The following is a 27,083-nucleotide window of genomic DNA, read 5'->3' as shown; positions in this document are numbered from 1 at the left end:
TCGACCCTGTCATGAACGATGGACCTAGATTCCACTTGATCGTACCCGTTAGCGAACTCACTGAGCGCATCACTCGAGCCCGAGCGATCGGGACAAGGGACAAAACTCAGCCCCTACGGTTGTGAGAAACTGAGGACGAGGTAACACACAACTCAAACCGACCCCTACCAGAGCCCAACGGGGCTCAGGGGCTCAAGACACCAAACGCCCGGGTCTATGACCCTAAAGTCGCCCCATCCATCGGCTATGCTTCGACTGCACACCAAACGCCCAGGTCTATGACCCCGAACTCGCCCCATCTATCGGCTATGCTTCGACTGCACACCAAACACCTGAGTCTGTGACCTGAACTCACCCCATCTATTGGCTACGCTTTGACTGCACACCAAACACTCGGGTCTGCGACCTCGAACTCGCCCCATCAGGATCCACGAACTCCGGCTCGCCCAATCCCTAAAACTAACTAAACTGGCTGCATTGGTTGCGCGGGCTGCACCAAGGCCAGGATCCATGACTCCAACTCGCCCGATCCCACGCCGCGCACCGACGCTAGGACCCGCGAGCTCCATCTCGTCCAATCCCTAAACTAACTGCCTCATCCGATCCCACGGCGCGCACCGACGCCAGGATCCACGAGCTCTACCTCACCCGATCCCAAAACTAAACGCCTTGGCTACGCAACGATGCCTTGGTTGACAATTCCGTCTCGACTAAAAACACGCACACACGCCCGCTAACAAACACCCCCCGGACGATTCTACCCGAATCGTCTAGGGGCTCAGGGGCTACACCCGCTGGTGCGCTTGCGTGCACCCACTGATGAAATGAAAACCTCCCCTGCTGGCAACACGAAAAAAAACCCAAACGATTCTGCCCAAATCGCCCTGAGGCTCGGGGGCTACACCCACGAGTGCGCTCGCGCGCACCCGCCGTCAAGACAAAAATCCCCCAGACGATTATGCCCGAATCACCCGAAGGCTTGGGGGCTCCTGTCGGGTTTATAAACTCGTGGTCCCTCGTGGGCCGGTTTCCCAACAAAGGCTCGGCCCAAGCAAACAACGCGCAACTCATGGGCCGGCCCAAGTATCTGAACAACAGGCTAGAAGGACGATCCAATCACCGACCGGAAGGCCTGGCCGAGGAGGAGCGGCGCCCGTTTTCCGACTCTGGCCCACCTCTCTGACCAGAGCACTCACTTCGATCTTTAGCCCGCCTCCGGACGGCCTCTCTAACCGAAAGGCCTAGCCAAAGCACTACTTTCGACTCTGACCCCACATCTCCGATCGGGGTACGTCAAAACCCTGTTCACTACTCTTCTCCGACTACCGCAATTAGAGCCGACTGGGACCAACCGACCAGGGACGCCCGCTCGGTAAGGACCATGGAACGAATGGAGAAAGCAAAGCAAGGCGCACAAGTCAAACCACGATACCAGGGACCGTACCCTGTACACCTGCAGAAATAGTACTATGCAACCTCCCTGATACAAACAGTGTTGTAAGAGCTGATATTTTTCCTACAGTATTGTGGACGCCATTAACTCCTATACTGTAAGACTCCCCCACATGCCTCTAAGCATCGACAGTGTGTGGGCGCCGATATTTACCGTACCGAGTGAACATGGTAAAACCCCTCACATGCCTCTGGGCATCAACAGTATAGCAGGTACCGACATCTGCCATACCCAAATAAAACGACATAATCTCCCACGTGCATCTGACATCCAACAGTATTGTCGGTGCCTACCATCATCCTGTACCCACTGGTGTGGGCAACAAGGCTTAGAAGCATACGTACTCTCTCTCTCACTTGTAAGGCCATCCCCTTCATCTATAAAAGGGGATGCGCTGTCTCCCAACATTCAGGTGATTTTAGATTCATTAGATCAATCAAGTTCATTAGTTCACAACCACATAACCGCCAGGTTCGAACCTCAAGCACACGCTTGAACGCTTAGCTCATAGCGGGGCTCCCGTCACTCTCGGCCCTTTCGATCGGACCTCTTATACACCCCATATTTCTCCTTCTCGTTTGTAACCCCACTGCAAACTTTGAGCATCTAGGCTCAGGAATAAAGTCACCGACCGACTCAAACTGGACGTAGGGCATGTTGCCTGACCCAGTATAAACCCTGTGTCATTGAGTGCTAGGCTACCTCCGATCACAACGTATTATAAAACTACAAATATTTACTTCTTGGTCACTTTCTACACCGACACTTATTATTCTACATCTGAAGAAAGAGTCTAAATTTTGGTGTTTGGGACTATTCCGCTCCTATTTTTTTTAGCTCCACTCCACCAACTGCATCATGGAGCAGCTCCATCGTGGAGTTTGTGGAGCAGGTGATACTGTTTGGTATACAGTCTAGCTCCAGCTTTAGGAATAAATTATTTTCATGCAAATGGTCTATTATGCTCTGATTGAAATTGCACTTGATATTTTTTGAGAAAAATAAAAAACAAATGATAGAAAAGGTCATAATTCAAAATAGGCAAGATAATGTCCCGTCAAGATAATCGCAATGTCATGCATGCACAATACTCCTGCTATCTAGCATTGGTCCAGAAGACTTCACATCGAAATAGGCAAAGCCACGGTGAGGAATCAGGTGATTTTCCTCCGTCTATGCAGTACGAAATGTCGAAATGGAATGTTCTTTTATGGGGCAACTGCCACGGTAAGGCAACAGGAACACGACGACGTGTCGCGTGCACCCACTGTACTAGCGCAAAAGTAATCAGTGATTAATGAGTGGTAAAATGAGTAATTATCTCTTAACTTCACGTAGCAATACAAAACTCTAAAAACCGCAATACCCTCGAGGTGCTTCTAAGAAAACGTGAAGTTAACCCTCAACTCCACCTTTTTCTTCGGATGGAGTTCTCGAAACCAAGGAAGGAGAGTTATAAAAACAAGAGTGGAGAGTGCCAAACACCCCTTAGGCCCCGTTCACTTGGAGGAATTTGAAGGAATCTGGATAAATTTAGATGAATCTGGAGAAAGTTGTGAGTAAAAAATACTGTTCCGAATAAAAAAAAAATAAATCAAACCAAATTTAAGAGCACGCGAATGAAGCCTTAGAAGCAGAAAAATGACAGAAATAACATCTAAACCCCCTGGTCCACTTTCATCGTAAAACAAAAGTAGAAGAAGTCCACTGGCAGGAGCTGGACCACGGGCCAGGGCCAGGGCCCACTCCCTCCTCGTCCCTATTTACAGCCGACGAACGGCCCGGATACCTCGGCTTCCTCCATCGCACCCACCCGGAGCGCCTCCTCTTCTCCAGCGTCCGATCCCCATTCCCCACCTCTCCTCCTCCCTCTGCGGCCAGCTCCTGCCCCCTTCTCTCCCCTCCTCGCCTCCCCGCGCTCGCGTTTTTATAAGGTACGTACGGCGCGTCGACACGCTGCGCGCCCGCCACCTTCCGATTCCCGGCGGCGCCTCTCTAAGCTCTGACGCGATCGATGCCGTGTGGCTTCGTCTTGGTGGATCTAGGGTTTCGGCGGAGGCGCCCGGTCGCCGGCGATGGCGGACGACGGCGGGAGCCACGAGGGCGGCGGAAGCGGCGGCGGCTACCGGGAGCAGGACAGGTTCCTGCCCATCGCCAACATCAGCCGGATCATGAAGAAGGCCGTCCCGGCCAACGGCAAGATCGCCAAGGACGCTAAGGAGACCCTGCAGGAGTGCGTCTCCGAGTTCATATCCTTTGTCACCAGCGAGTGAGTTGACACGACGCCCGGTAGCGTAGCCTTGGCCTTGGATCGTGTTCTCCTTTTTAGTTTGAGACAGTTTCTGATGTATGTGGCGACGGCGCGGATGCTGCTTGCAGGGCCAGCGACAAATGTCAGAAGGAGAAGAGAAAGACGATCAACGGGGACGATTTGCTTTGGGCGATGGCTACGTTAGGATTCGAGGAGTACGTCGAGCCTCTGAAGATTTACCTACAAAAGTACAGAGAGGTCATTGATGGCTTGCCCTCACTGTGTTGTAGATGTGGATCTTCTCTCTTTATTTTAATGTTTTGTACATCTCTCTCATGGTGTTTCTTTGTGCCTTTTGCATATTCAATTCTGGTGATGGGCTGATGATTGCAGATGGAGGTATGTAATCTTCATACTTTTATTTATTTTTTCTGTCAGAACAACACTCATTTGACTTTGCTTTGGCTGAACTGTAGAAGTGTACAGTGTACACAACATTATCAGGTTATTAACCTATAACACCTTAGTTAGAAAATATAGAGCACTTGACAGGAAATACATAATCAGTTTAGGAACCTGCAAACTAGTAGGCATTAACACCTGAACAAGACTGCTAGTTCTAAGAAACAGTGCATACATGATCTCGTTTGTTTTCTAAATTGCCTATCGTTTGTTGGATCGCGCGACTTACCAAGCAAGCTCCTGGGCAACTAGTGTTGTTGCTGTGAACAAGTTAATAGTCTCATGTACTGTTTGCACATCCAGGATGCAACTGAATATTGATCACAATTTTTCGGAAAATTCTTGTAGGGTGACAGTAAGCTGTCTACAAAGGCTGGCGAGGGCTCTGTAAAGAAGGATGCAATCAGTTCCCATGGTGGCACCAGTAGCTCAAGTAACCAGGTTATTATTTTTTTATATGTATTGACCACCCCTCCCAGTTATACTTGAAACTGACTGGTGGCGCTGGCAGTGGCCAGGCTGCCCACTCGCGTTCGAATCCCAGTCTGGGCGAACTGCCGGGTGCCACATAGGGACCAAGCATGTGGCTTGGTGGCGTGTTCTGGGACTGCTCAGACAGCCCATCCACGTTTGAGCGTGCGGTCTGCACGGGTGCCCGTTCCTTTTCGAGTTCTTAGATGATCGCTAGTGTTCCTGGCAGATTTAAAAAACAAACTTGAAACTGACCTACTCATGTTACTTACAGTTGGTTCAGCATGGAGTTTACAACCAAGGGATGGGCTATATGCAGCCACAGGTAATCTATCATACTGTCATTTGTCAGTAAAACAATGCTGCAGCGAATATTTCATCTCACTAAACATGGCACACAAATTTCAATCGTAACATTATTTAACTGACAATTTTCTCTCTGTATGCACTCAGTACCACAACGGGGATACCTAATAAAGGGCTAAGACGGCAACAATCTATGGTAATATTGTTGCTCCCTGAATCTTTTTCCCCAAAGATTTTGTATATGCATGTTTCTTGCCTTTTTATTTTTTCTGACAATTGCTTCTTTCTCTCCAGTGTCTATCCATCAGCTAGGGAAGTCTCTGCATTGCTTACCATGTTTATTGGCAGAAAACAGAAGGCACCTACAACGGGTGTTAATTTTTGCGATAGCTGCCTCTCAGGTGTAAATTGGCTTCCATGAGAATAGTTCACCTATGGTTTAGCGCTGCTTTTGTCTGTGTATTTAGAATGATTTGACTGTTGCTATTTTTTTGCAACCTATTACATTCACAGATATGTATTGTTAAGCATAAATATAATGTAGTAGTCCTAGGCCTAAATAATGGTGATTAACATACAAGTCTGCTATCAGGCAACTCATTTTCTGCAACAGGATTCATGCTTGGCTTTCCCTCCGGTCTGAATGTGAAGCTTGTCTGAATCCTAATTTGCGCGGCTGTGCTGTGGGGGATATAAGAGCATCTCCACCATCTCTTATATTGCATCTCCTATAAGTTATGTTATAGGATTTAAGAGAGCACTGCTGTAGCAGATTACTAAAGCTTGTCTCCTATATTTGATATTTCTTTATTTAGGGATAGGGAAGAAGGGGTTGTCTCCTTTATTTAGGAGAAAGGGTGTTTCTGATCTCTTAAAATGTTGTTTGTTAAGTATAGCAGATTGGATAGGATATCTATGGATATGCTCTAGGCATTTCCACGGGTGTCATTGGTCTACACAAGAAAAAATATATGGTGCTCACTTTAGCTAAAATATCATGTTGCAATATTTTAAAAAATCATCACAAAATCATGTATGCAGTACACCTAAAGTTAAAAGAGTAGCCACAACAATTCAATTTGAAATTCATCTTTGACACTGAGATTCATCAAAAAAACACAAGTGCCACTATTTGCACATGATGAACAGTAGCAGGTTAACTGCTTGTTTATTTTGTTTCTGACATCTAGGATGAATTTCAAATTGAATTGTTGCAACTATACTTTATATGTACTACATATATGACTTTTGTGATGGTTTTTTTAAACAATGCAACGTGATATTTTAGCTAACGAGGACGCTAGCCCTCTGGGCGCCAAATCTTCATTTGTCTATACTGGGTTGGCTTCCTAACCCAAGTGGTTTTCCTCGAAATTCTCCCCTCTCTCTTCTCCAAAGAATTGGTAGCAACGGCCTACGGTGTGCTTGATACCGCCCTATCCACAACAGACGGCCTACGGCGGCTCCAGCCTTTGTGCATACTGTGCTAATTCTCTGACAGGGTGCTTGTTGACTGTTAAGTCACTCCCACGCACAACATTTCACTTGTCTGCCATTTGGGTGCAAATGGTACTTTGGATGTTTAGTGTTTGATACCGTATCAAATTCTATATATATGATGTTGATATTACTGTTTTGTATCTAAATTCTGAGCCTAAGAAAAAAAACATATGTATCTATATCTGGTATGTTTACACCTTCCAGGCTTTCCCTCTTAAGAGAGCATGCATCTGTTGTAATCTTTCTTTCTAGATGGCCATGGCCTTCTGTTTTTTAGTAGTTCTTTTAGGTAAGTATTTTTAGCTGTTTTCTTCTTCTTTTTTGAGCTCAAGCTGTTTTCTTCTTGTTAGCAGCTAGCTAACACCGTTGTACCTTTCTGTGTTGGTTTTTTAATATATTGCTGGGGAGCAAGCTCCACAGCCTTTCTTCCAAGAGAGAGAGAGAGAGAGCGTGCATCCATACATTGTAGCATCTCCAAAATTCTTTCCAAAGTTCACTCGCTAAATCATTATTTGAGAGCCATTTTCTTAAAAATCATTTTATATATCTTTTCGCTTTTCCAACTTTTTTTCTATGTCTGGTGTGCACTCAGAGCCTTTGTTTTTTCTGTCTCTGGCTAGCGAGAAATCCGAAATAAAAGATGGTTACATTTGGATAGCTAAATAAAGAAGCCATTGGAGGTTTTTTTTTTATCAAATCACATTCCTAACAATTAGAAAAGATATAGTCTCTTGGAGTTGCTTTCACTTCTTGTATTTAGTGCTAAAGGTAGTTACTTAGCATTCTCTATAAGCTAGTTATGTTCCATCCTTTGGCCTTTCTATTAGGTGTTAAGGTATCAATAATTTTTAAATTATATTATATATATAAAGTAAATTCTAACATATTTTTAACGAAAAGATAACATGATTACGTGCCATACTCATTGGACTCCCTCAGCTCCAAATTATTAGTCACTTTTGTTTTGTTCTAAGTCAATGTATCTATTTTTAACTGAGTTTATAAAAATATACATCAAAGTGCACTCTAATACATTGTATGGTGGATTGAATGAAACTAATTCGGTGTTATAAGTGTCAGTACATTTTTCTATATATTTAGCTAAAGTTAGATAAATTTATCTTAAGATAAAACTAAAGTTTTTTAGAGTTGCAGGGCATCGCCCGGCCATTGCATTATAACAAGGACCACCGATTACACTCAACATTCGAGCTCACAGAACGTCTTAGAAGCACCGAAACAAACTCCAGCCGAACAAAACACTCAATAAACTCCCAACACCTTACAGCTTCCACTCCTCTCAACTTCAGGAAACTCACCCACTTCCCTTGCTCAAAAGGATAAAACTGAAGTGGTTTACGATTTGAAATGACGAGTGTCGGGTTCATAAATCCGGGGTCCCTAATGGACCTGCTTTCCAGCAAAAGCACGGCCCAACAGACGACATTGTGAATGACGCGTAACTCCTGGACCGGCCTAGATACCTAAAACGACAGGCCGGAAGAGCGATCCAGTCTCCGACCGGAAGGCCTGGCCAAGGAGGGGACAACGCTCGCTTCCGACTCCGAGCCGCCTCTCCGACCGAAAGGCCTAGCCAAGAAGGGAACGACGCTCGCTTCTGACTCCGACCCGCATGTGGGAGGTACGACCCCGGATACCCACGGCAGACCGCATGGGCTGCGCCCCCAGGGGCGGCCCAGCCCACAAGATGAAGCCTTACGGGGCACGACTCTGCTCGGCGCCTCCCGTAAGACACCGGGAAGATATCCTGAAGATACTACGAGATCTGTTAGGATACGTATGATCCCAATATTCCTGTAATCTATCCTGCTTTCCAGCAAAAGCACGGCCCAACAGACGACATTGTGAATGACGCGTAACTCCTGGACCGGCCTAGATACCTAAAACGACAGGCCGGAAGAGCGATCCAGTCTCCGACCGGAAGGCCTGGCCAAGGAGGGGACAACGCTCGCTTCCGACTCCGAGCCGCCTCTCCGACCGAAAGGCCTAGCCAAGAAGGGAACGACGCTCGCTTCTGACTCCGACCCGCATGTGGGAGGTACGACCCCGGATACCCACGGCAGACCGCATGGGCTGCGCCCCCAGGGGCGGCCCAGCCCACAAGATGAAGCCTTACGGGGCACGACTCTGCTCGGCGCCTCCCGTAAGACACCGGGAAGATATCCTGAAGATACTACGAGATCTGTTAGGATACGTATGATCCCAATATTCCTGTAATCTATTATTACTTTCCGGTTATCTCTCAGATCTAACCGACTTGTAACCCTGCCCCCGAACTATATAAGGCGGGCAGGGACCCCCTCCAAACTCACGCAATATCATACGATAGCTAATACAAACCAATAGACCACACGAGTAGGGTATTACGTCATACTGACGGCCTAAATCTGTCTAACTCGTGTGTCTCTGTTGCCTTCTTGTTCTTGATTACACGCCTCTCTGTCGATCAATCTACCTTCGTGGGATACCCCTCGGAGGACTGTCGATGATATTCTGTCGACAGTTGGCGCGCCAGGTAGGGGTGTGCGTGCTGTTTCCATGTTGAACAAGATGGTTTTTCTGTTGGCTCTTCGTCCCTCCCGCAGCCCGGCCAGATCTTTACGGTCGGATCCATCTTGTGGGTCATCAACGCTGATGGAGTCAGAGAGCTCATCGAGCCGGTGCAGATCAACGCTGCGCCGATCACCCCAACACCTGTGACTGTAGATCCGATCTCAGAATCGCCTCTGAGGTCGCCTTCATTGACGACTCGCCGCCCACTTCCTCGCTACCAAAGGAGGCAGATCGACAATGATGATCTGATCGCATCCATTGATCGAGTCGGTCTGGAGCTCGCCGATTGCCTCTCCATCGTCGAATCATCTCTAGACACTCTGGTTCAGCGCCGACCACCCTCCGATCCAGATCTATCGGAGACTGCTCGGGAAACTCTAGGGGTTATGGCCCTACCCTTTGGGTTCACCAACGATGCCGCCGTTTACCAAGATGCCCTAAGGGGCAAATTCGCCGACTAGTTTGGAGATGTCCATCCTCTCGCCGACCAGATCGCCGACCAGCCTTCGCCGGCTGTCAACATGCCACACGTCGGCCGACGCCCCGGAACATCCCTCCAAACCATCCTAGAGGAGAATCCAAACTCCAAGTCCCAGGGCTCTATGGAGACCGTCGCCGAAACCACCATCGAACTACTTCCTCTCCCTCCTTTCTGTGGCGGTGCAATCTTCAATGTCAGCGTCGACAACCCCCCTCGAAACGGCAAAACCGAGGAGGAACGCGCTGCCTGCGAGAACTAGAACGTCAACCATGCGTAGCGCCGAGCAAATGGGATTGCTCTTGCGATGGCCGAGCAATAACTTGACTCGCAAGGAAGGCCACTCCATCTCAACCTCGACGATGAGTTTGTTGGCATTGATGGCCATGACGTCTACAAGACTCCAAGCGCCAATCTTGTAGTGGCCGCCAATGAGCTCGCCTGGCCCCCACAAACACCCGAGGTTGCCAAGGTCACCGCCATGCTTAAAGCGGCACACTATCAGGTCAATGAGATCCGCCAGGATCAGAGACCTTCATACTCCACAACCTCGATTCGCCGATCAGCCGTGCCAAGATCCGATCGCCGCCCAAGTCGCTTCATCGACCAACACCACGACGATAGGCAACCCCTCTAGGGCAGAGCTAGGGGTAACCACATCGAACATCACCGCCAATACGACCAGGAGGTCGACCAGGACGTCCGAGTGCACCTCAACAATCTCCAAGATGCACGACGACGTATCGATGAATGGCGCTTCGGCCGCCATGAAGAAGAAGTACACCGCCACCAGGAGTATGAGCAAGAGTATGGTAACCCAGACTCAGCTCTCTAGCCGCTCAATGCTGGCAACGCTGCAGACGACGGCGTCGACAACCCCAAAGGGCCCCCAGCATTCATGAGGGTGCTCCGAACACTTCAGTGACCCTATGGTTTTAAAATCACTGGGGTCGAGCCCTACAAAGGAAGGATGAACCCAACACAGTGGCTATAGACTTACGCCACTGCTGTCTGCACCGTCGGAGGAGACACCAGTGTCATGGCGAACTATCTTCCCATCATGCTCACGCCAACCGCCATGAACTAGTTCACAAGCCTTGCCTCGGATTCCATTGGATCTTGGGAAAAGCTGAAAAAAAGTCTTCACCAACAATTATATGGCTACGTGTACTCGGCCGAGCACCAAGCATGATCTCAACCACATCAACCAGATGTCATCCAAGCTCCTCCGTAGCTACTTCAGACATTTTTCTGAGATGAGGAATTCTATTCCCAACATCACAGAAGTTGAGGTCATCACCGCCTTCATCCGAGGACTCCTTCACCGCAAGCTTCGCTCTAAGTTCAACCGCAAGCCACCCATAGGGATTGGCGAGATGATCACGACCGCCAACCAGTATGCCGACATCGAGGAAGCCGAGGTGCGCTTCAACAAGGATGCGGGCACTCATCGCCCAACACGCTACTACAACGACCGCCTCGACGACCAACACCACAACGACCGTCGCTACGACGACCGCAGTTACCATCATGACAGCGACCGTGATCGGCCAGAAGGACCCAAGTCTGGTCAAAATTGCCGCCACTAGCTAGACCACATCATCGCCGCTGTTAATGAACCTCGTGCCAAGTGCAACTATGACGAACAGTACAAGAAGATCCTCCACGGCCCATGCCCTCTCCACAAGAATGCCAAGCATAATATGAAGGACTGCCTCGGCTTGGCTAAGGAGTTCTAGGACAAGAAGTTAGACGACGACACCAACGATGGAGCCAGAGGCCGCCGACCACCTAGGGGCAATAACAATGCCTTCTAGGGTCACGACAAGGTGGTCGCCACCATCTTCGGGGGCCTTGCCTCCACCAAGAGCAGAAGAGAATAGAAGCTCGTAGCCCGGTGGGTGCTCGCCGTCACTACGGAAGACACCGCCACCAACCCTAGCTATCGCCCATGGTCCGAGGTCCCTATCACCTTCAACAGGGCCGACCAGTGGGCGGATATCCCCTACACCAGGCATTTCCCCCTCGTCCTCGACGTGACCATCTAGAAAGTGCTTTTTAGAAAAGTACTCATCGACGGTGGGAGCGCTCTGAATCTCCTCTTCGCCGGAGCCCTAAAAGAGTTGGGCCTCGGGATAATAGACCTCACACCCTCAGACTCCTTCTGGGGTGTGGTACCTGGCAGGGCATCCAAACTGCTTGGAGAGATCACCCTACTAGTACAGTTTGGCATGGCAAGCAACTACCGCGTCAAACACATCAACTTCTATGTCGTCGACTTCAATACCGCCTACCATGCCATACTTGGTCGGCCAGCTCTAGCCAAGTTCATGGATGTATTGCACTACGCTTATCTGGTGTTGAAGATGCCTTCGCCTGCAGGAGTCCTGTCCTTATGGGCCAACCTCTCCATAGCCTACGCCTATGAGACAAAGAGTCTTGCCCTCGTCGAAGCCACCGACCTCTCCATCTAGATGGCTAGTGTGGTCACGGACACCAAGATGGTGCCCATCAATGACCTAGAGATCCCATCGCTGGAGCCTCCTCGTGCCTCCGCCAAGTCCAAGGAATCCAAGGAGGTCAGCCTTGGCCTCGACGACCCCTCCAAGACCGTGAAGATTGGGGCTCACCTCGACCCAAATTGGAAAATACGCTCATCTCCTTCCTATGTGCCAACACCGATGTGTTTGCTTGGAAACCTATAGACATGCTGGGGGTACCACAGGAGAAGATTGAGCACTCCTTGAATGTCTCGCCGACCGCCAAACTAATCAAGCAGTAGCTCCATCGATTCACGCTAGACAAGAAGGAGGCTATTAGGGTAGAAATAAAATAGCTCCTAGCTACTGGATTCATAAAAGAAGTGTATCATCCTGAGTGGTTAGCAAACCATGTTCTCGTTTAAAAAAAGAATAAAGAATGGAGAATGTGTGTTGATTACACTGATCTTAACAAACACTGCCCTAAAGACCCCTTTGGTCTGCCTTGTATAGATGAGGTTGTAGACTCCACCGTCGGCTGTGAACTGCTCTCCTTCCTCGATTGTTACTCCGGCTATCACTAGATCTCCCTTAAGGAAGAAGAACAGATCAAGACATCATTCATCACGCCCTTCGGTGCGTACTGCTACACCACCATGTCCTTTGGACTCAAGAATGCCGGGGCGACCTATCAAAGGGCCATCTAGATGTGCCTCGATCAATAGATCGGACGCAATGTCGAAGCTTACATCGACGATGTGGTTGTCAAGTCTAAGACCGCCGACAATCTTATCGCCGACCTCGAGGAAACGTTCACCAACATGAAAAGGTATCGATGGAAGCTGAACCCTTCAAAGTGCATCTTTGAATATCCATCCGGTATACTCCTGGGCTACATCATTAGCGCACGTGGCATCGAGCCCAACCCTGATAAGGTCTCCACCATCACCGACATGAAATGGCCAACATGCATTAAGGATATATAGAAACTTATAGGCTGCATGGCTGCTCTAAGCCGCTTCATATCACGCCTCAGCGAAAAAGGGCTACCATTCTTCAAACTCCTCAAGGCCTCTGAGCGCTTTTCCTAGTCGAAGGAGGCAGATATAGCTTTCAAGCAGCTCAAGGTGTTCCTAACAAAGCCTCTGATCATGATGGCGCCATGGCTAGACAAAACTCTCCTGATCTACATCGCCGCTACTTCTTGCGTCGTCAGCACAACCATTGTGGTCGAACACGAGGAGGCCGGGCATGCCTATAAGGTGCAATGTCTGGTCTAGTTCATTAGCGAGGTCCTTAATGAGCCCAAAACTCATTATCCATTGGTCCAAAAGCTGCTATACGCCATTCTGATTACGTCGCGCAAGCTCTGCCACTACTTTGAGTACTACAAGTTAGCTATGGTCACCGAGTTCCCTCTAGGGGAAATTTTGCGCAACAAAGGGGCCAATGGCCGCATCATCAAGTGGGATATCGAGCTCAGAACTTACTCTGTCGAATTCAAAAGTAGGCCTACCATCAAGTCTCAGGTGCTTGCTGATTTCATCGCTGAGTGGACTGAGATTCAAGAGCCCATCGCCGCTAGTTGCCTCAAGCACTAGGTGATGTACTTTGATGGTACTCTCAACATCAACAGTGCTGGCGTGGGCATTTTGTTCATCACACCGACCAAGGATAAGCTCCGATACGTTCTCCGGATACATTTTCCAGCCTCCAACAATGCCGCCGAATATGAAGCATGTCTCCATAGACTTTGTATAGCCGTTGAGCTCAGCGTTAAATGCATCATGGTACATGGAGACTCTGCCCTGGTCATCAACCAGCTCAATAATGACTAGTCCTGCTCCAGTAAGAAGATGGATGCATACTATGCTAAAATCAGGAAGCTTGAAGGGAAGTTCTATGGTATCAAGTACCACCATGTGGTACGTGATCAAAATCAGCTCGCCGATCACCTATCCAAGTTAGGCCCCTCTCGCGCCGTGATTTCGCTAGGGGTCTTCATTCAAGATCTTTTGGTGCCATCCATTAAGGAAGATAAGGAAGTTTAGGAAGTTCCCCCCGCTGAGCAGCTTGTACTTACGGTGCCTTCGTCGACCGCTGATTGGAGGGAACAGTTCATCAAGTACCTCACCAATGCCAAAGTACCCACCGATAAGACTAAAACCGACCACCTAATCCATCGAAGCAAGCATTACATGCTGGTGGATGGCAACTTGATGTGGAAAAGTGCCAAGGAAGGGATATTGCAGAAATGCATCACCTAAGAAGAGGGAGTGAAGCTACTTCTTGAAATTCACTCTGGTTCTTGCGGCAACCACATGGCCTCGAGAAACCTGGTTAGCAAGTCTTTCCGAGCTAGTTTTTACTAGCCCATGGCCATCTCCGATGCAGAACATCTCGTCCGATGTTGTGAAGGATGCCAATTTTTTGCCAAGCAAATACACGTGCCGACCCAAGAACTACAGACCATCTTAGCTTCCTAGCCCTTCACATGCTAGGGACTGGATATGATCGGGCCTTTCAAGCTAGCACCAGGTGGTTTCTGGTACGTATACATCACCATCGACAAGTTCTCCAAGTGGATCAAGTATAAACCGCTCGTCTCGGCTACTACAAAGAAAGCAGTCGAGCTCTTCAAAGATATCATCCACAGATTTGGTCTCCTGAACATCATTATCACCGACCTTGGAACTACGTTTACTAGCCATCATTTTGGGACTTCTACGAAGACCGATGCATCTCCATCAAATACGTCTCTATTGCCCATCCTAGAGCCAACGGCCAGGTCGAACGGGCGAACGGCATGATCCTTGATGCCCTAAAAAATAGGCTATATCAGAAAGAAGAAAAGCATCTGGGTAGATGGCTCAAAGAGTTACCAGCTGTGGTCTGGGGACTGCGCACTCAAGCTAGTCGTAGCACTAGTGTGTCCCCATATTTCTTAGTTTATGGCTCAGAAGCCATACTACCAGCAAACATTTCCTTCCAAGCACCTAGGGTGGAAAATTATGATGAAGAGCAAGCCGCAGCTGTTCGGACAGAGGACGTCAATAGGGCCAAGGAGGAACGCCTGATCACCTATGTCCGCACAACCAAATATCTAGAAGGCTTGCGGAGGTACTACAACCGCAACATCAGAGGTCATTCATTTGCTATCAGCGACCTCATTCTCCACAAAAAACAAAAAAAATAAAGGGATGCACAAGCTCTTCTCCCCATGGGAAGGGCCTTACATCGTCAAAGAGGTTACCCGACCAGGGTCTTATCGCCTACGTGACTTAGACGGAATCGATGTCCCAACTCATGGCACATCGAGCACCTTATATGTTTCTATCCTTGAAACACTCCAGATAAGTACTCTCCACTTTATGATGAATAAAGTTTTGGTCTCCATAATTTATCTCCATTTTTTCTCTATTACGATTTAATCTCCACTTACGGTTGTCGAGCTCTAAGCTACTCCTTAACGAACTCTAGTATGAGATCGCCATAACTGCTCCACCACATTTCTCCAAATCTCTAACGTATTTCGCTAGATCGCCGACCATGTTTCTCCAAATCTCTAACGTATTTCGCCAAACAGGTTTCTCCAAATCGCCAACCACGTTTCTCCAAATCTTTAACGTATATCTCCAAATCGCCAACCATGTTTCTCCAAATCTCCAACGTATATCTCCAAATCTCTAATGAGCAGCACATGTTCTGTTATGTTCTCTATGGAGAAGACCCTGAAAGGATCAAGATGCCCAAGAGGGGGGGGGGGTGAATTGGGCTAATTCTAAATTTTCTTGCAATAATCAAATCCTACAGATAGCCCAATTAACCCCTTGTGCCTAGAAAAGTGTTTATATCAAACTAAAGCACAACAACCTCTCAACCTAAGTTCCAAACTTACTCTAGCAAGCAATTCTTATGGAAAAGAAAACAAGTATTGAATTGTTCAAAGTAAATGCTCAAAGTAAGTGCTCAAAGTAAATAGAGAGAGAGAGAGGAACGCGGCGATGTTTTGCCGAGGTATCGGAGAGTCGCCACTCCCCACTAGTCCTCGTTGGAGCACCCGCGCAAGGGTGTAGCTCCCCCTTGATCCGCGCAAGGATCAAGTGCTCTCTATGGGTTGATTCTTCGACACTCCGTCGCGGCGAATCACCCAAAACCGCTCACAACTTGAGTTGGGTCACCCACAAGCTCCGCCGGGTGAACACCAAACTCTCAATCACCACCAAGCCATCTAGGTGATGGCGATCACCAAGAGTAACAAGCACGAACTCTCACTTGACCACGCGAAGCCTAATGAGAAGATGGATGCACACTTTGCTACTCTTGATTTGCTAGTGAGGCTACTCTCTTGGATTCTCGAATCACAAACACCTCACTAGGACCTTGCTCTTCTTGGCACTCACAAACGTGTTTCTCAGCTGTTGGAATGAGCAAAAGATACTCCACTCACGAGTGGAGCTTCTATTTATAAGCCAGCCTGAAAAACGAACTGTTATGAGCTTCTGCGGGATGACCGGACGCTCCGGTCGTGATGATCGGACGCTCCGGTCAGTTCAACCCGCGAATCAGTTTTCAAGTGATAACCGGACGTTGTCAGGGTCCGGTCAGTACCAACCGGATGCGTCTGGTCGCCCTTGGATGCTTACTGTAAATGACCAGACGCTGGATACTCAGGGTCCGGTCACACTGACCGGACGTGTCTGGTCACACTTTTCCAAGTCTGGACCCTTACTGGAGTCGACCGGACGCTGGCCCTCAGCGTCCGGTCACATGACCTCCCAGCATCCGGTCACACCAGACTTGATCTTCTCGGTCAAATGAACTGACCAGACCCTGCGGCCAGCGTCCGGTCGCACCGAAGCCAGCGTCTGATCAGTATTTGACCCTCCATTCACTTCCAACTTCCGAACATATGTGAATGAAGTTTGCTCCAAAGGATCTTAGGCATTCATAGGAGCTACCTAGAGCTAGTTTTAACAAGTGTGCACCACACCTAACTCACTAGACTCAACTAGGTCAAGCTACCCGTTCATACCCCCCTTCATAGTATGGCCAAAGGAAAAAACAAAGTCCTAAACTACTCTAAATGTCTCTCCAACTTCAATCGACACTTAGAACTAGTTATCCTTAACCTTGTCGTCCATCCTTTGAAAACCGAAATGATTTCCATCGTAGGGGCATGACAACCTCGATTGCCCAATCGATCTCTATTACCATAACCTAACTTAATTGTCTCTGCAAAACACACGTTAGTCATAGTAATCTTGTATTGACATTAATCACCGAAATCCAACTAGGGGCCTAGATGCTTTCAATCTCCCCCTTTTTGGTGATTGATGACAATACCACCTCGAGTATGTTATGGAGTGAGGTTTTTGACGGGCTTGGTTCATATAAGCTTTTGTCAATAAGAACAAAAGAGTTAGTCAAGCTTATATGACCCAAGCCAAAACAATGTACTCAAAGGATATGAATTGAGCATGAGTACCAATAACAAAGCTCATTTGCTTCGAAGTGTAAACGCGGAAGCAAAAGCAAATGAGCATTCCACAAGTGATATGACATAGAAATAAAGCAAAGTAGAAGTCACACATGTCAAATATCACAACCACGTCGATAGCACTATCACATATAAATAAGAATATGCATGAAAGTAAACACACGAATGCATAAGTAATAGTGTATCACACAAATAAAACTCCAAAAGTATATAATAAGCTAATACTAGATAACTAGCTCCCCCTAAAACTCGCTCCCCCTAAGTCTACATACTCAAACCCTCTCCCCCTTTGGCGTCAAACACCAAAACCTAGGGGTCGGACGGCGGGGCTGTAGCGGACGAGTCGGGCGCTGAAGTACGTGGAGCAAGATGGAACTGGGCGCCATCATCATCTGACCCTAAGCTCTGAACTGACTGACCCTCTGAAGCAGGAAGTGTCGCTGAAGCGGTCTGGGTCTGAGCTGGTGCTGCCTGTGAAGCTGCAAGTATGTCTATCATAGGATCTGACGAGGCGACAGACGAGGGGAGCCTTTGAGTAGTCATGATAGCTAGAGCTACTGTAGACGGACCGGCAGTATGCATGTGAGGTGAAGTAGGCATGCCGGTCAACTCACTGAAAGATGCTCCAAGACTCCTGGAGACTGACAACTCAGGCACGAATAGTGAGGACGTCTGCTCTAGTGAGAAACCCTTGTGATAAGGAGTGAACTGCGGGGCTACACCAGGTGAAGCTAACCACTGGGACACCTGTACAGGAGGTGACGGAAACTGAGCTGGAGGCTATCCCTGACTCTGAAGCCCGATAGGCTGTACTGCTGGAGTCGTCGAAGTGGTAGGAGGCTATGCAAGCTAGGGCGAAGTCTGTGGCAGTGGGATCCCAATGGCTGTCACTACATGCTGCATGAATCCCATGAGCTGCTGCTGCATAAGTAACTGCTGGTGCTAAAGGAGCTGCTGCTGCCGCTGAAACTCGTCCTGACGAGCCTGAAACTGTGCGAAGTTTGTAGCTATCTCCTGTGCCTGTCGTGTCTGATCCTGCTGCATCCGCTCAAGAATAGCAATGAGAGCGGGGTCTGTCTGTGGAGCAGGTGGAGCAGAACTGGAGCTACCTGCCTCTGCATCGTGTCTGCGTGGAGGCATCTGAGGTATAGGCTGGTAGTCGTCATCGGAGCTATCACTGTACTCACTCTCCTCCTGCTGTGCCTCTAGCTCCGCCTCCTCAGTGGCTGCAATCCCTCTGATGATCTCGTCCTGCTGAGCTGCAGACTCTGGCACGTCGGGATGATGACTAGGCTGTCTGGGTGCCGGAGGAGTGGCGTGTCTGATCCTCTATGACAGGTTGTAAGCTGGGAACTCCGTAGTGGCACCTGCATACTCATCCATCATGCCAGGGGGCTTATCAATCACAACTCTGCGGATGAGAAACATGATCCAGTGAGCATAGGGAAGCTGCCTGCGACCCTTGAATCCCTCAGCTATAGTATCCTCCATCTCTGAAAGAAGGAGGTCCCAGATGTCAAACACTGTCATCTGCATAATGGCATTGAGAAGCCAGAGCTGTAAGCGAGTCAGGCCCTCCCCGTATCCCAACCTGGGAAGCAATGTCCTCCTGATGATGGCCTCTAGTATCCTCGCTGTAGGAGTCAAGTCATTGGGGTTCCTGCTCGACCCCTCACCAAACGGCTCCTTGAAGCAATGGCACACTAAGTCTGTAGGGGGCACCAACCCTCCATGAGGACGCCTGGGAGGCTCCTGATGTCCATAGCAAACCTCATGCATCCTTATAGGCTGCTCCTGTAGTCTCAGTATCTCTCTGGCCCTGCTACTCGTCACTCTATAGTCTTTGCCATTGAAGGCAAAGTGAATGAATCTATGATGAGGATCGATGTAGAGCGAGGCATAAAACTGACGAACCCAAGAAGGTACATATATCCCTATCCGTCCAATCAGATCTGACAGTCCTGGCAAATATGACAAATATTGCCGAATCCCCTCTCCGGCTGCTGCCACAATGGACTCTATCGGACAGACCCTCTGTGATCTGAACACTGCCCCACTGTTTAGATATGCATTGTAGAAATCCTCCTATAGTGGCGTGTAGAACCCCTCAGCTGCTCTCTCATCCCTCCTCGGAGGAAACCAGACCTCAAACTCAACAAACCGCAGCTGCTGAACCTGCCTAGCTGTAGCGGCCCTCAAGTCGAGGTGAACCACTGGAGGCGGACCCTGTGGTCTAGGCGGAGGGCGTGAACCCCTGTGCTGTGTAGCTGGCCTCGGTGGAACTGCAGCACTGGTATGACTCGAGCGGCGTAGCTGAGGTGCCGGCTCGGTCTCCTGACTCTCCTGAGTCTCCTGGGCTGGCTGAGGCTCTGCTGGTGGAGGCTGCTGCTGTGCTGACGGACCCTCCTCAATGGCAACCCATCATCCTGCAAGCATGGCAGTCCCAGCTGGACTACCGTGACGACGCTCAACCTCCTCAATCGCAGCTTTGACTGCGGGTGAAACTGGCTGATCTGCAATGACAATTCCACTGTGGGTGCCACCTCTCTCGGCATGCTCTGCGGCCTCTGCAACAGCTGCTGCTCTAGTTGTCTCTGCATCGGGGTACTTCCGCTTCTTGGATGTTACCTGCTTGGTTGACTTGCCTTTAGATCCGGCTGGCTGACGAGGCGGGGGCCTCCGATCATCATCACCTGGGCCACCACCAACATTCTTGGTGCGAGCCATCTGAACTGACAAGATGGTGAACTGACGCTGATGAAGATCAACTGTCAAACTGTCGGTTTCGAGGCTTGGCCTCGATCCTTACTCGTGAGCTTGGCTCCGAGTTAACTGCCAACTGCCAATTGAACCACAACGGAACCGACTCGCTGCACGATAGAATAGATGGATATACAAATAAATACCATATGTCTAATAGATATGAAACCCTAGCAGAGAAAGCAATGTAGATGCAAAATTGAATCAAATGGCTTTCTACCTGACAACCAGCGAACCGAGAAGAGAAAAGATGTCACGCGGGGGATCCTTGGAACCGGGCTAGGGTTAGGTCAAATGCCCTGAATGCAATTGGAAATCAGTGCATTTAGAATTGATCTAGATCACAATTGGAGATCAAGATTGAAACGCAGAACTCGCCTTACCAACCAATGGGAGGATAGGGTAAGAGCACTTGGCGTGAAGACGAGCAGCCTGGCAACGGTGGAGCGGCGAACTTCGGCGCGAGGTGGCCGGCGCGGTGCTGCAGAGTCGAGCTGGCACGGTGGCTCGGCTGCAGGGCACGAGGAGGCTACGGCGCGGCTGGGCAGGGGCATGGAGGCGCGGGCGCGACTGACCGGAGCAGGCGGCGCGCGGCTAGCAAGGGGGCCAAGCGCGGTGGCGCAAAGGATGGCGGCGACTTCGGCAAGGCAGCGGCGGCGCGGCTTGGTGGCTTGGGCTGAGGTCAAGGAAGAAAAGAAGATCCGGATATATAACCCCCAACACGTGACAGAAAAGGAAACGGGAAAAGAGACTTGAAGTCGCGTGAGATCCACTGACCGGACGCTCCAGTGGTAGCGACCGGACGCTACCACCCAGCGTCCGGTCGATTCCAGAGAGGTCCAAATCCTCTGGAATCGGGACCGGACGCGTCCAGTGGTCCATGACCGGACGCAGGCAGGGTCCGGTCAGTACAATTTGATCTTCCTCCAATCGACCGGACGCTGAACCCTTTCTGACTGGACGCACAGACACAGCGTCCGGTCACTCCTTCAACAGCAGTTCACCTCCTGTGAACTGACCGGACGCTGAACAGCAGCGTCCGGTGCACCTTTTCCAGCAAATCTTCAAACTTCCTTCGCGCTGTCTGTTCCCAATCAAGTCCCAACTTGAATAAGATCCAAATAAACACCAATTGGGACTGATATGAGTGACCTCTCTCAAACCCTCATATTTTTCAAAGTATTTTGCCTTAGGCTATAATTCTTTTTAAGAAAATAAGCAACAAGAGGGCAAATGGAACAAAACGACAAAACAACAATCATGCATATGTAATGCTTGTAAGTAAATCTAGTTGCTTGTCAAGTTTGATCCAAGGTTAAGCTTCTTCACACGCTTTTCGGCGGTTATCTTAACCATGTTAGACAAGCCCTATATGCATTTCCACAAATTAAACATGTTGTATATTACAATGAATGCAAGAGACAACACAAGCTCAATTTTTTTGTGAAGTTACTAAAATCAAGTACATTGAGCTCGTTCCGCAATCTACAAAATGTAGCTTCATCTAGCGGTTTAGTGAAGATATCCGCTAATTGATCTTCGGATCTTACACCTTCTAGTGATATATCATTTTTAGCTACATGATCTCTTAGAAAGTGATGGCGGATATCTATATGCTTGGTGCGAGAGTGTTGAACCGGATTATTTGCAAGTTTCACCGCACTTTCATTGTCACACAAAAGAGGTACTTTCTCTAGAACTACTCCATAGTCTAGTAAAGTTTGTTTCATGTATAATATTTGTGCACAACAAGCACCCGCGGCAATGTATTCCGCTTCGGCGGTGGACAAAGCCACACTATTTTGTTTCTTGGAGGACCAAGACACAAGTGATCTACCAAGCAAATGGCACCCTCCGGATGTGCTTTTTCTATCAACTTTGCATCCGGCGTAATCCGAATTGGAATAGCCAATTAATTCAAATAAAGCTCCTTTGGGATACCAAAGGCCAATGCTTGGAGTGTGCTTAAGATACCTAAGGATTCTTTTTACGGCAATTAAATGTGTTTCCTTAGGACTAGCTTGAAACCTAGCACACATACACACACTAAACATGATGTCAGGCCTAGATGCGGTTAAATATAACAAGCTACCAATCATAGAGCGGTAGAGAGTTTGATCAACCGAGTTACCTCCCTCATCTAGGTCGAGATGTCCATTGGTAGGCATTGGGGTCTTGATTGGCTTATATTCATCCATCTTGAATCTCTTGAGAAGGTCTTTTGTGTATTTCTCTTGAGAGATGAAGATGCCTTCTTTCATTTGCTTGACTTGAAAACCAAGAAAGAATGTAAGCTCACCAATCATTGACATCTCGAACTCCTTAGACATCAATTCACCAAATTCTTTGCATGAGTCTTCATTTGATGATCCAAAGATAATATCATCAACATATACTTGACAAATGAAGATATGTCCATCAAGCTTCTTGGTGAATAGTGTGGTGTCGACCTTCCCAATGGTGAAGCCCTTCTCAATAAGGAAATCCCGAAGGCGCTCATACCAAGCTCTTGGGGCTTGCTTAAGCCCATATAGTGCCTTGGACAACCTATAAACATGATTAGGATATCTAGGGTCTTCAAACCCGGGAGGTTGATCAACATAGACTAGTTCATTAATAAAGCCATTTAAGAATGCACTTTTCACATCCATTTGATATAGTTTCATTTCATGATGTGATGCATATGCAAGAAGGATACGGATGGCTTCTAATCTTGCAACCGGTGCAAAGGTTTCTCCAAAGTCCAAACCTTCAACTTGAGAGAACCCCTTTGCCACTAGTCTTGCCTTGTTCCTCACAACAACACCTTGATCATCTTGCTTGTTGCAGAACACCCACTTTGTTCCAATCACTCTTGCACCTTTTGGTCGCTCTTCAAGATTCTATACTTCATTGCGAGTGAAGTTGTTCAACTCTTCATGCATGGCATTGATCCAATCCGGATCTTTTAGAGCTTCTTCTACCTTGGTAGGCTCATAGCAAGAGACAAAAGAGTGATGAGCAATAAATGAGATAAGTTTTTGAGATCTAGTCATCACCCCCTTTGTTGGACTCCCTATGATGAGATCTTGTGGATGATCTTGTAGGAGAGGTGTATTTCTTCTATTGACCACTTGAGGAGGAGGTTGTGGAGCATCAACATCTTGTGCTTGTACCACCATTTGCTCATGGGAGATGTGAGTATCTTCATTTTCTACTCTCCCAACTTTATCACCATCTTGTGGTACATTTGATGAAGAGGATTGGTTAATGACTTGTACATCATCTTCATCATCCTTTGGCTTGATGTCTCCCACCGGAATATTCTTCATAGCCTCCCTCAATGGTTCATCACCTACATCATCAAGATTCTCATGTGCTCCTTGGGAGCCGTTAGATTCATCAAATTCCACATCATATGTTTCTTCAACCAAGCCGGTGGCATGATTAAATACTCTATATGCTTTGGACTTCGATGAGTAACCAACAAGAAAACCTATATCACAACGCCTTTGAAACTTCCCTAGGTGTTGCCGCTTCTTGTAGATGTAGCACTTGCAACCAAACACCCTAAAGAAGGAGACGTCTGGCTTCTTTCCATTGAGCAACTCATATGGTGTCTTGACAAGGAACTTTTGAAGAAATAGGCGGTTGGATGCATAACATGCGGTGTTGATTGCTTCCACCCATAGAGCTTCGGGGGTGTTGTACTCATCTAGCATTGTCCTTGCAAGAGTGATCAAAGTCTGGTTCTTCCTCTCAACTACACCATTTTGTTGAGGAGTATAGGTTGCGGAGACTTCATGTTTGATTCCAACTTCATCACAATAAGCTTCTATGTTTGTGTTGTCAAACTCTTTGCCATTGTCACTTCTTATCTTTTTGAGCTTCACTTCAAATTCATTTTGTGCTCTCTTGGCAAACTTCTTGAAACAAGATGCAACTTCGGATTTGTCATGAAGGAAGAACACCCATGTATATCTTGAATAGTCATCCACAATCACAAGATAATAGAGATTTCCTCCCAAACTCTTGTATGTTGTTGGTCCGAATAAATCCATGTGTAGGAGTTCTAGCACTCTTGTGGTTGACATGAAAGCTTTGGTTGGATGAGTGTTTGCAACTTGCTTGCCGGCTTGACATGCACTACAAAGCTTGTCCTTCTCAAACTTCACATCCTTCAACCCTCTCACCAAATCATTCTTCATAAGCTTCTTGAGTGAGCTCATCCCAACATGAGCAAGCCTTCTATGCCATAGCCACCCAAGTGTTGTTTTGGTGAATAGGCAAGTCTTCAAGTTTGCATCTTCGGAGGTGAAGTCAACTAGATATAGATTGTTGTATCTAAATCCATTGAATATCACTTGATTGTCATCTACCTTAGATACAACCACCTCCTTCTCGGTGAACAAGCATTGGAAGCCAAGATCACACAATTGACCAACGGATAGCAAGTTGAAACTCAATGAAGCAACATAGAGCACATTTGAGATGGAATGATCATTTGATATTGCCACTTTGCCCAATCCTTTGACCTTGCCCTTTGAATTATCTCCAAATGTTATTTTCTCTTGTCCATCTACCTCTTCATCTAGTGAGGTGAACATACGAGGATCACCGGTCATATGTTGAGTGCAACCACTATCAATAACCCAATGACTTCCACCGGTCTTGTAGTTCACCTACACACAAGAGATTCAAGCTTTAGGGATCCAAGCTTGTTGAGGGCCCTTCACCTTCTCAACAAGTGACTTAGCCACCCAAATTTTCTTAGGCCTACTCTTGTTGGGGGGACCTAAGAACATGACTTTCATCTTTCCACTCGAATCTTTTCTAAGCATGTAGTGAGCATTGAAAGCAAAGGGTCTAGCATGCTTGGGCAAGGGTTGTGGTGGTGGAGTTTGACACTCATGAGCAAAATGGCCTTCTTGTCCACATTCAAAACATCTCCTTGGCTTTGGCTTTGGCTTTGATTGTTGGTGTTGAGCTTGAGCCTTCTTCTCTACACTTGCCATATATCCAATGCCACTTCTATCCATCTTCATGATGATATTCATGAGTAGCTCACTTTGGAGATGTTTGCCTCTAGCAAACTTGCTCAATCCCACCTTGAGATGCTCTTTCTCCATCTTGAGCTTCTTGTTCTCTTCTTTGAGAATATCATTGTTCTTTTCCTCCTTGAGTTTCTTGATTTCTTCTTTTAACTTCTCATTCTCAAGGATCACCTCTTTGTCATGATCAAGAGTTTCTAGCACAATGGTGTTGTGACTTTTCATCTCTTCAAGATCTTTCATGAGCTTCTCATTGTTACTCTTGAGCTTGACATACTCATTATATTCATTGCATTCAACCACTTGCTTGCCCTTGCTACTAGATCCATGCTCAATGCTTTCATCAATTAAATCATCACATGAGGTAGCTATATCAATCTTAACAACATGGTTAGTAGCATCATGTGGCTCATTTGGTAAGAATTCTTGTGCAATAATAAGGGTATCATAATTGATCTTTAGAGTTGCATATTCATCTTTTAGCTTATTGTGACTAGTGATAAGCTCATTGTGTACCCACTCAAGTTTATCACTTTTATCTTTAAGCTCTTTCTTAGAAGATTTGAGCTCCTTGAGTTTGGATGATATAGAATCATTCGTTTCCTTGAGCTCATCATTAGCCTTTTCTAATGTATCACACTTAGCTAAGAGTGAATCATTTTTAGCATCAAGCTTTTCATTTGTAGCTCTACTCTTTCTAATGATCTTAGTATATTTTCTAAGTATTTTGACAAGATCATCATAAGTAGGTGAGTCATCATCATCGCTATCACTATCATCACTAGCATGTTCATCATCACTACTATCATCACTCTTAGTTACCTTGCGTTCACCTTTGGCCATAAGGCATAGGTGTGTAGAGGATGATGGCGATGGTGGTGGTGAAGATGCAAGATCAATAGCAATGGCGGCCACCTTTTCATCATCACTATCATCATCGGATGATCCACTTGATGAATCAATGTCCGTGAGCCAATCACCGACAATATAGGCCTTGCCACTCTTCTTCTTCTTGTAGAACTCCTTCTTTTTGCCATCTCTCTTCTTGTATGGCTTGTTCTTCTTCTTTTCTTCTTCATCACTTGAATCATCTTTCTTGCCCTTGTTCTTGAACTTATCTTTCTTGGGCTTTGTGCATTGATGAGCTAGATGACCAAGTTCGCCACAATTGTAGCAATCCATCTCGGAGATTGGCTTTCTTCTTGAGCTAGTGAAGAACTTCTTCTTTTTGTCATCAAATTTGATGCCACTCTTGTTTAGCCTTTTTAGCATCTTGGTGGTCTTTTTCACCATGAGGGCAAGGCTTTCTTCATCATCTTCATCACTTGAGCTCTCATACTCAAGTCTTGCTTTGCCCTTGTCTTGGCTAGCTTTGAATGCTAAGTCTTTCTCTTTCTTCTTTGTAGAGGATGAGCCATCTTGTGGTGTGATGTGCATGTACATCTCATGAGCATTGATCTTTCCCAAGATTTGTGTCAGTGTAGCGGCGGAAAGATCACCTTGATGTAGCACGGTCACAATGTGCCCATATTTGTCAATGGGGAGGACACTCAAGATTTTTCTCACAACATCGGATGGTGACATTTGAGTAAGTCCAAGCCCATTGACTTCCTCTACAAGAACATTTAATCGAGAATACATCTCATTAGCACTTTCTTTGGGAAACATCTCAAAGGAATTTAGCTTTTTAATCACAAGATGATAGCGTTCCTCACGCTCACTCTTGGTTCCCTCATGGAGCGCACAAACATCCGACCATAGTGCATGGGCGTCTTTGTGGTTCCTTACATGATTGAACACATCTTTGCAAAGGCCTCT

The 27,083-nt window shown here is 47.4% G+C and overlaps 1 protein-coding gene across 1 annotated transcript; it reads left to right on the top strand.

The window, feature by feature from the left end:
- Positions 1-3,241: 3,241 nt before the first annotated feature.
- LOC136453501 (nuclear transcription factor Y subunit B-3-like) lies at positions 3,242-5,936 on the top strand. Its single transcript, XM_066454066.1, has 8 exons — positions 3,242-3,387; positions 3,499-3,722; positions 3,833-3,962; positions 4,098-4,103; positions 4,515-4,607; positions 4,912-4,962; positions 5,091-5,139; positions 5,238-5,936. Exons 2-7 carry the CDS (start codon positions 3,529-3,531, stop codon positions 5,109-5,111), a joined length of 495 nt encoding a protein of 164 aa, XP_066310163.1. The 5' UTR covers positions 3,242-3,387; positions 3,499-3,528; the 3' UTR covers positions 5,112-5,139; positions 5,238-5,936.
- Positions 5,937-27,083: the final 21,147 nt, after the last annotated feature.

The sequence above is a fragment of the Miscanthus floridulus genome, chromosome 5 (assembly GCF_019320115.1).
Source record: "Miscanthus floridulus cultivar M001 chromosome 5, ASM1932011v1, whole genome shotgun sequence".
Lineage (NCBI taxonomy): Eukaryota > Viridiplantae > Streptophyta > Magnoliopsida > Poales > Poaceae > Miscanthus > Miscanthus floridulus.
This window is presented reverse-complemented; position numbering and strand designations above follow the sequence as displayed.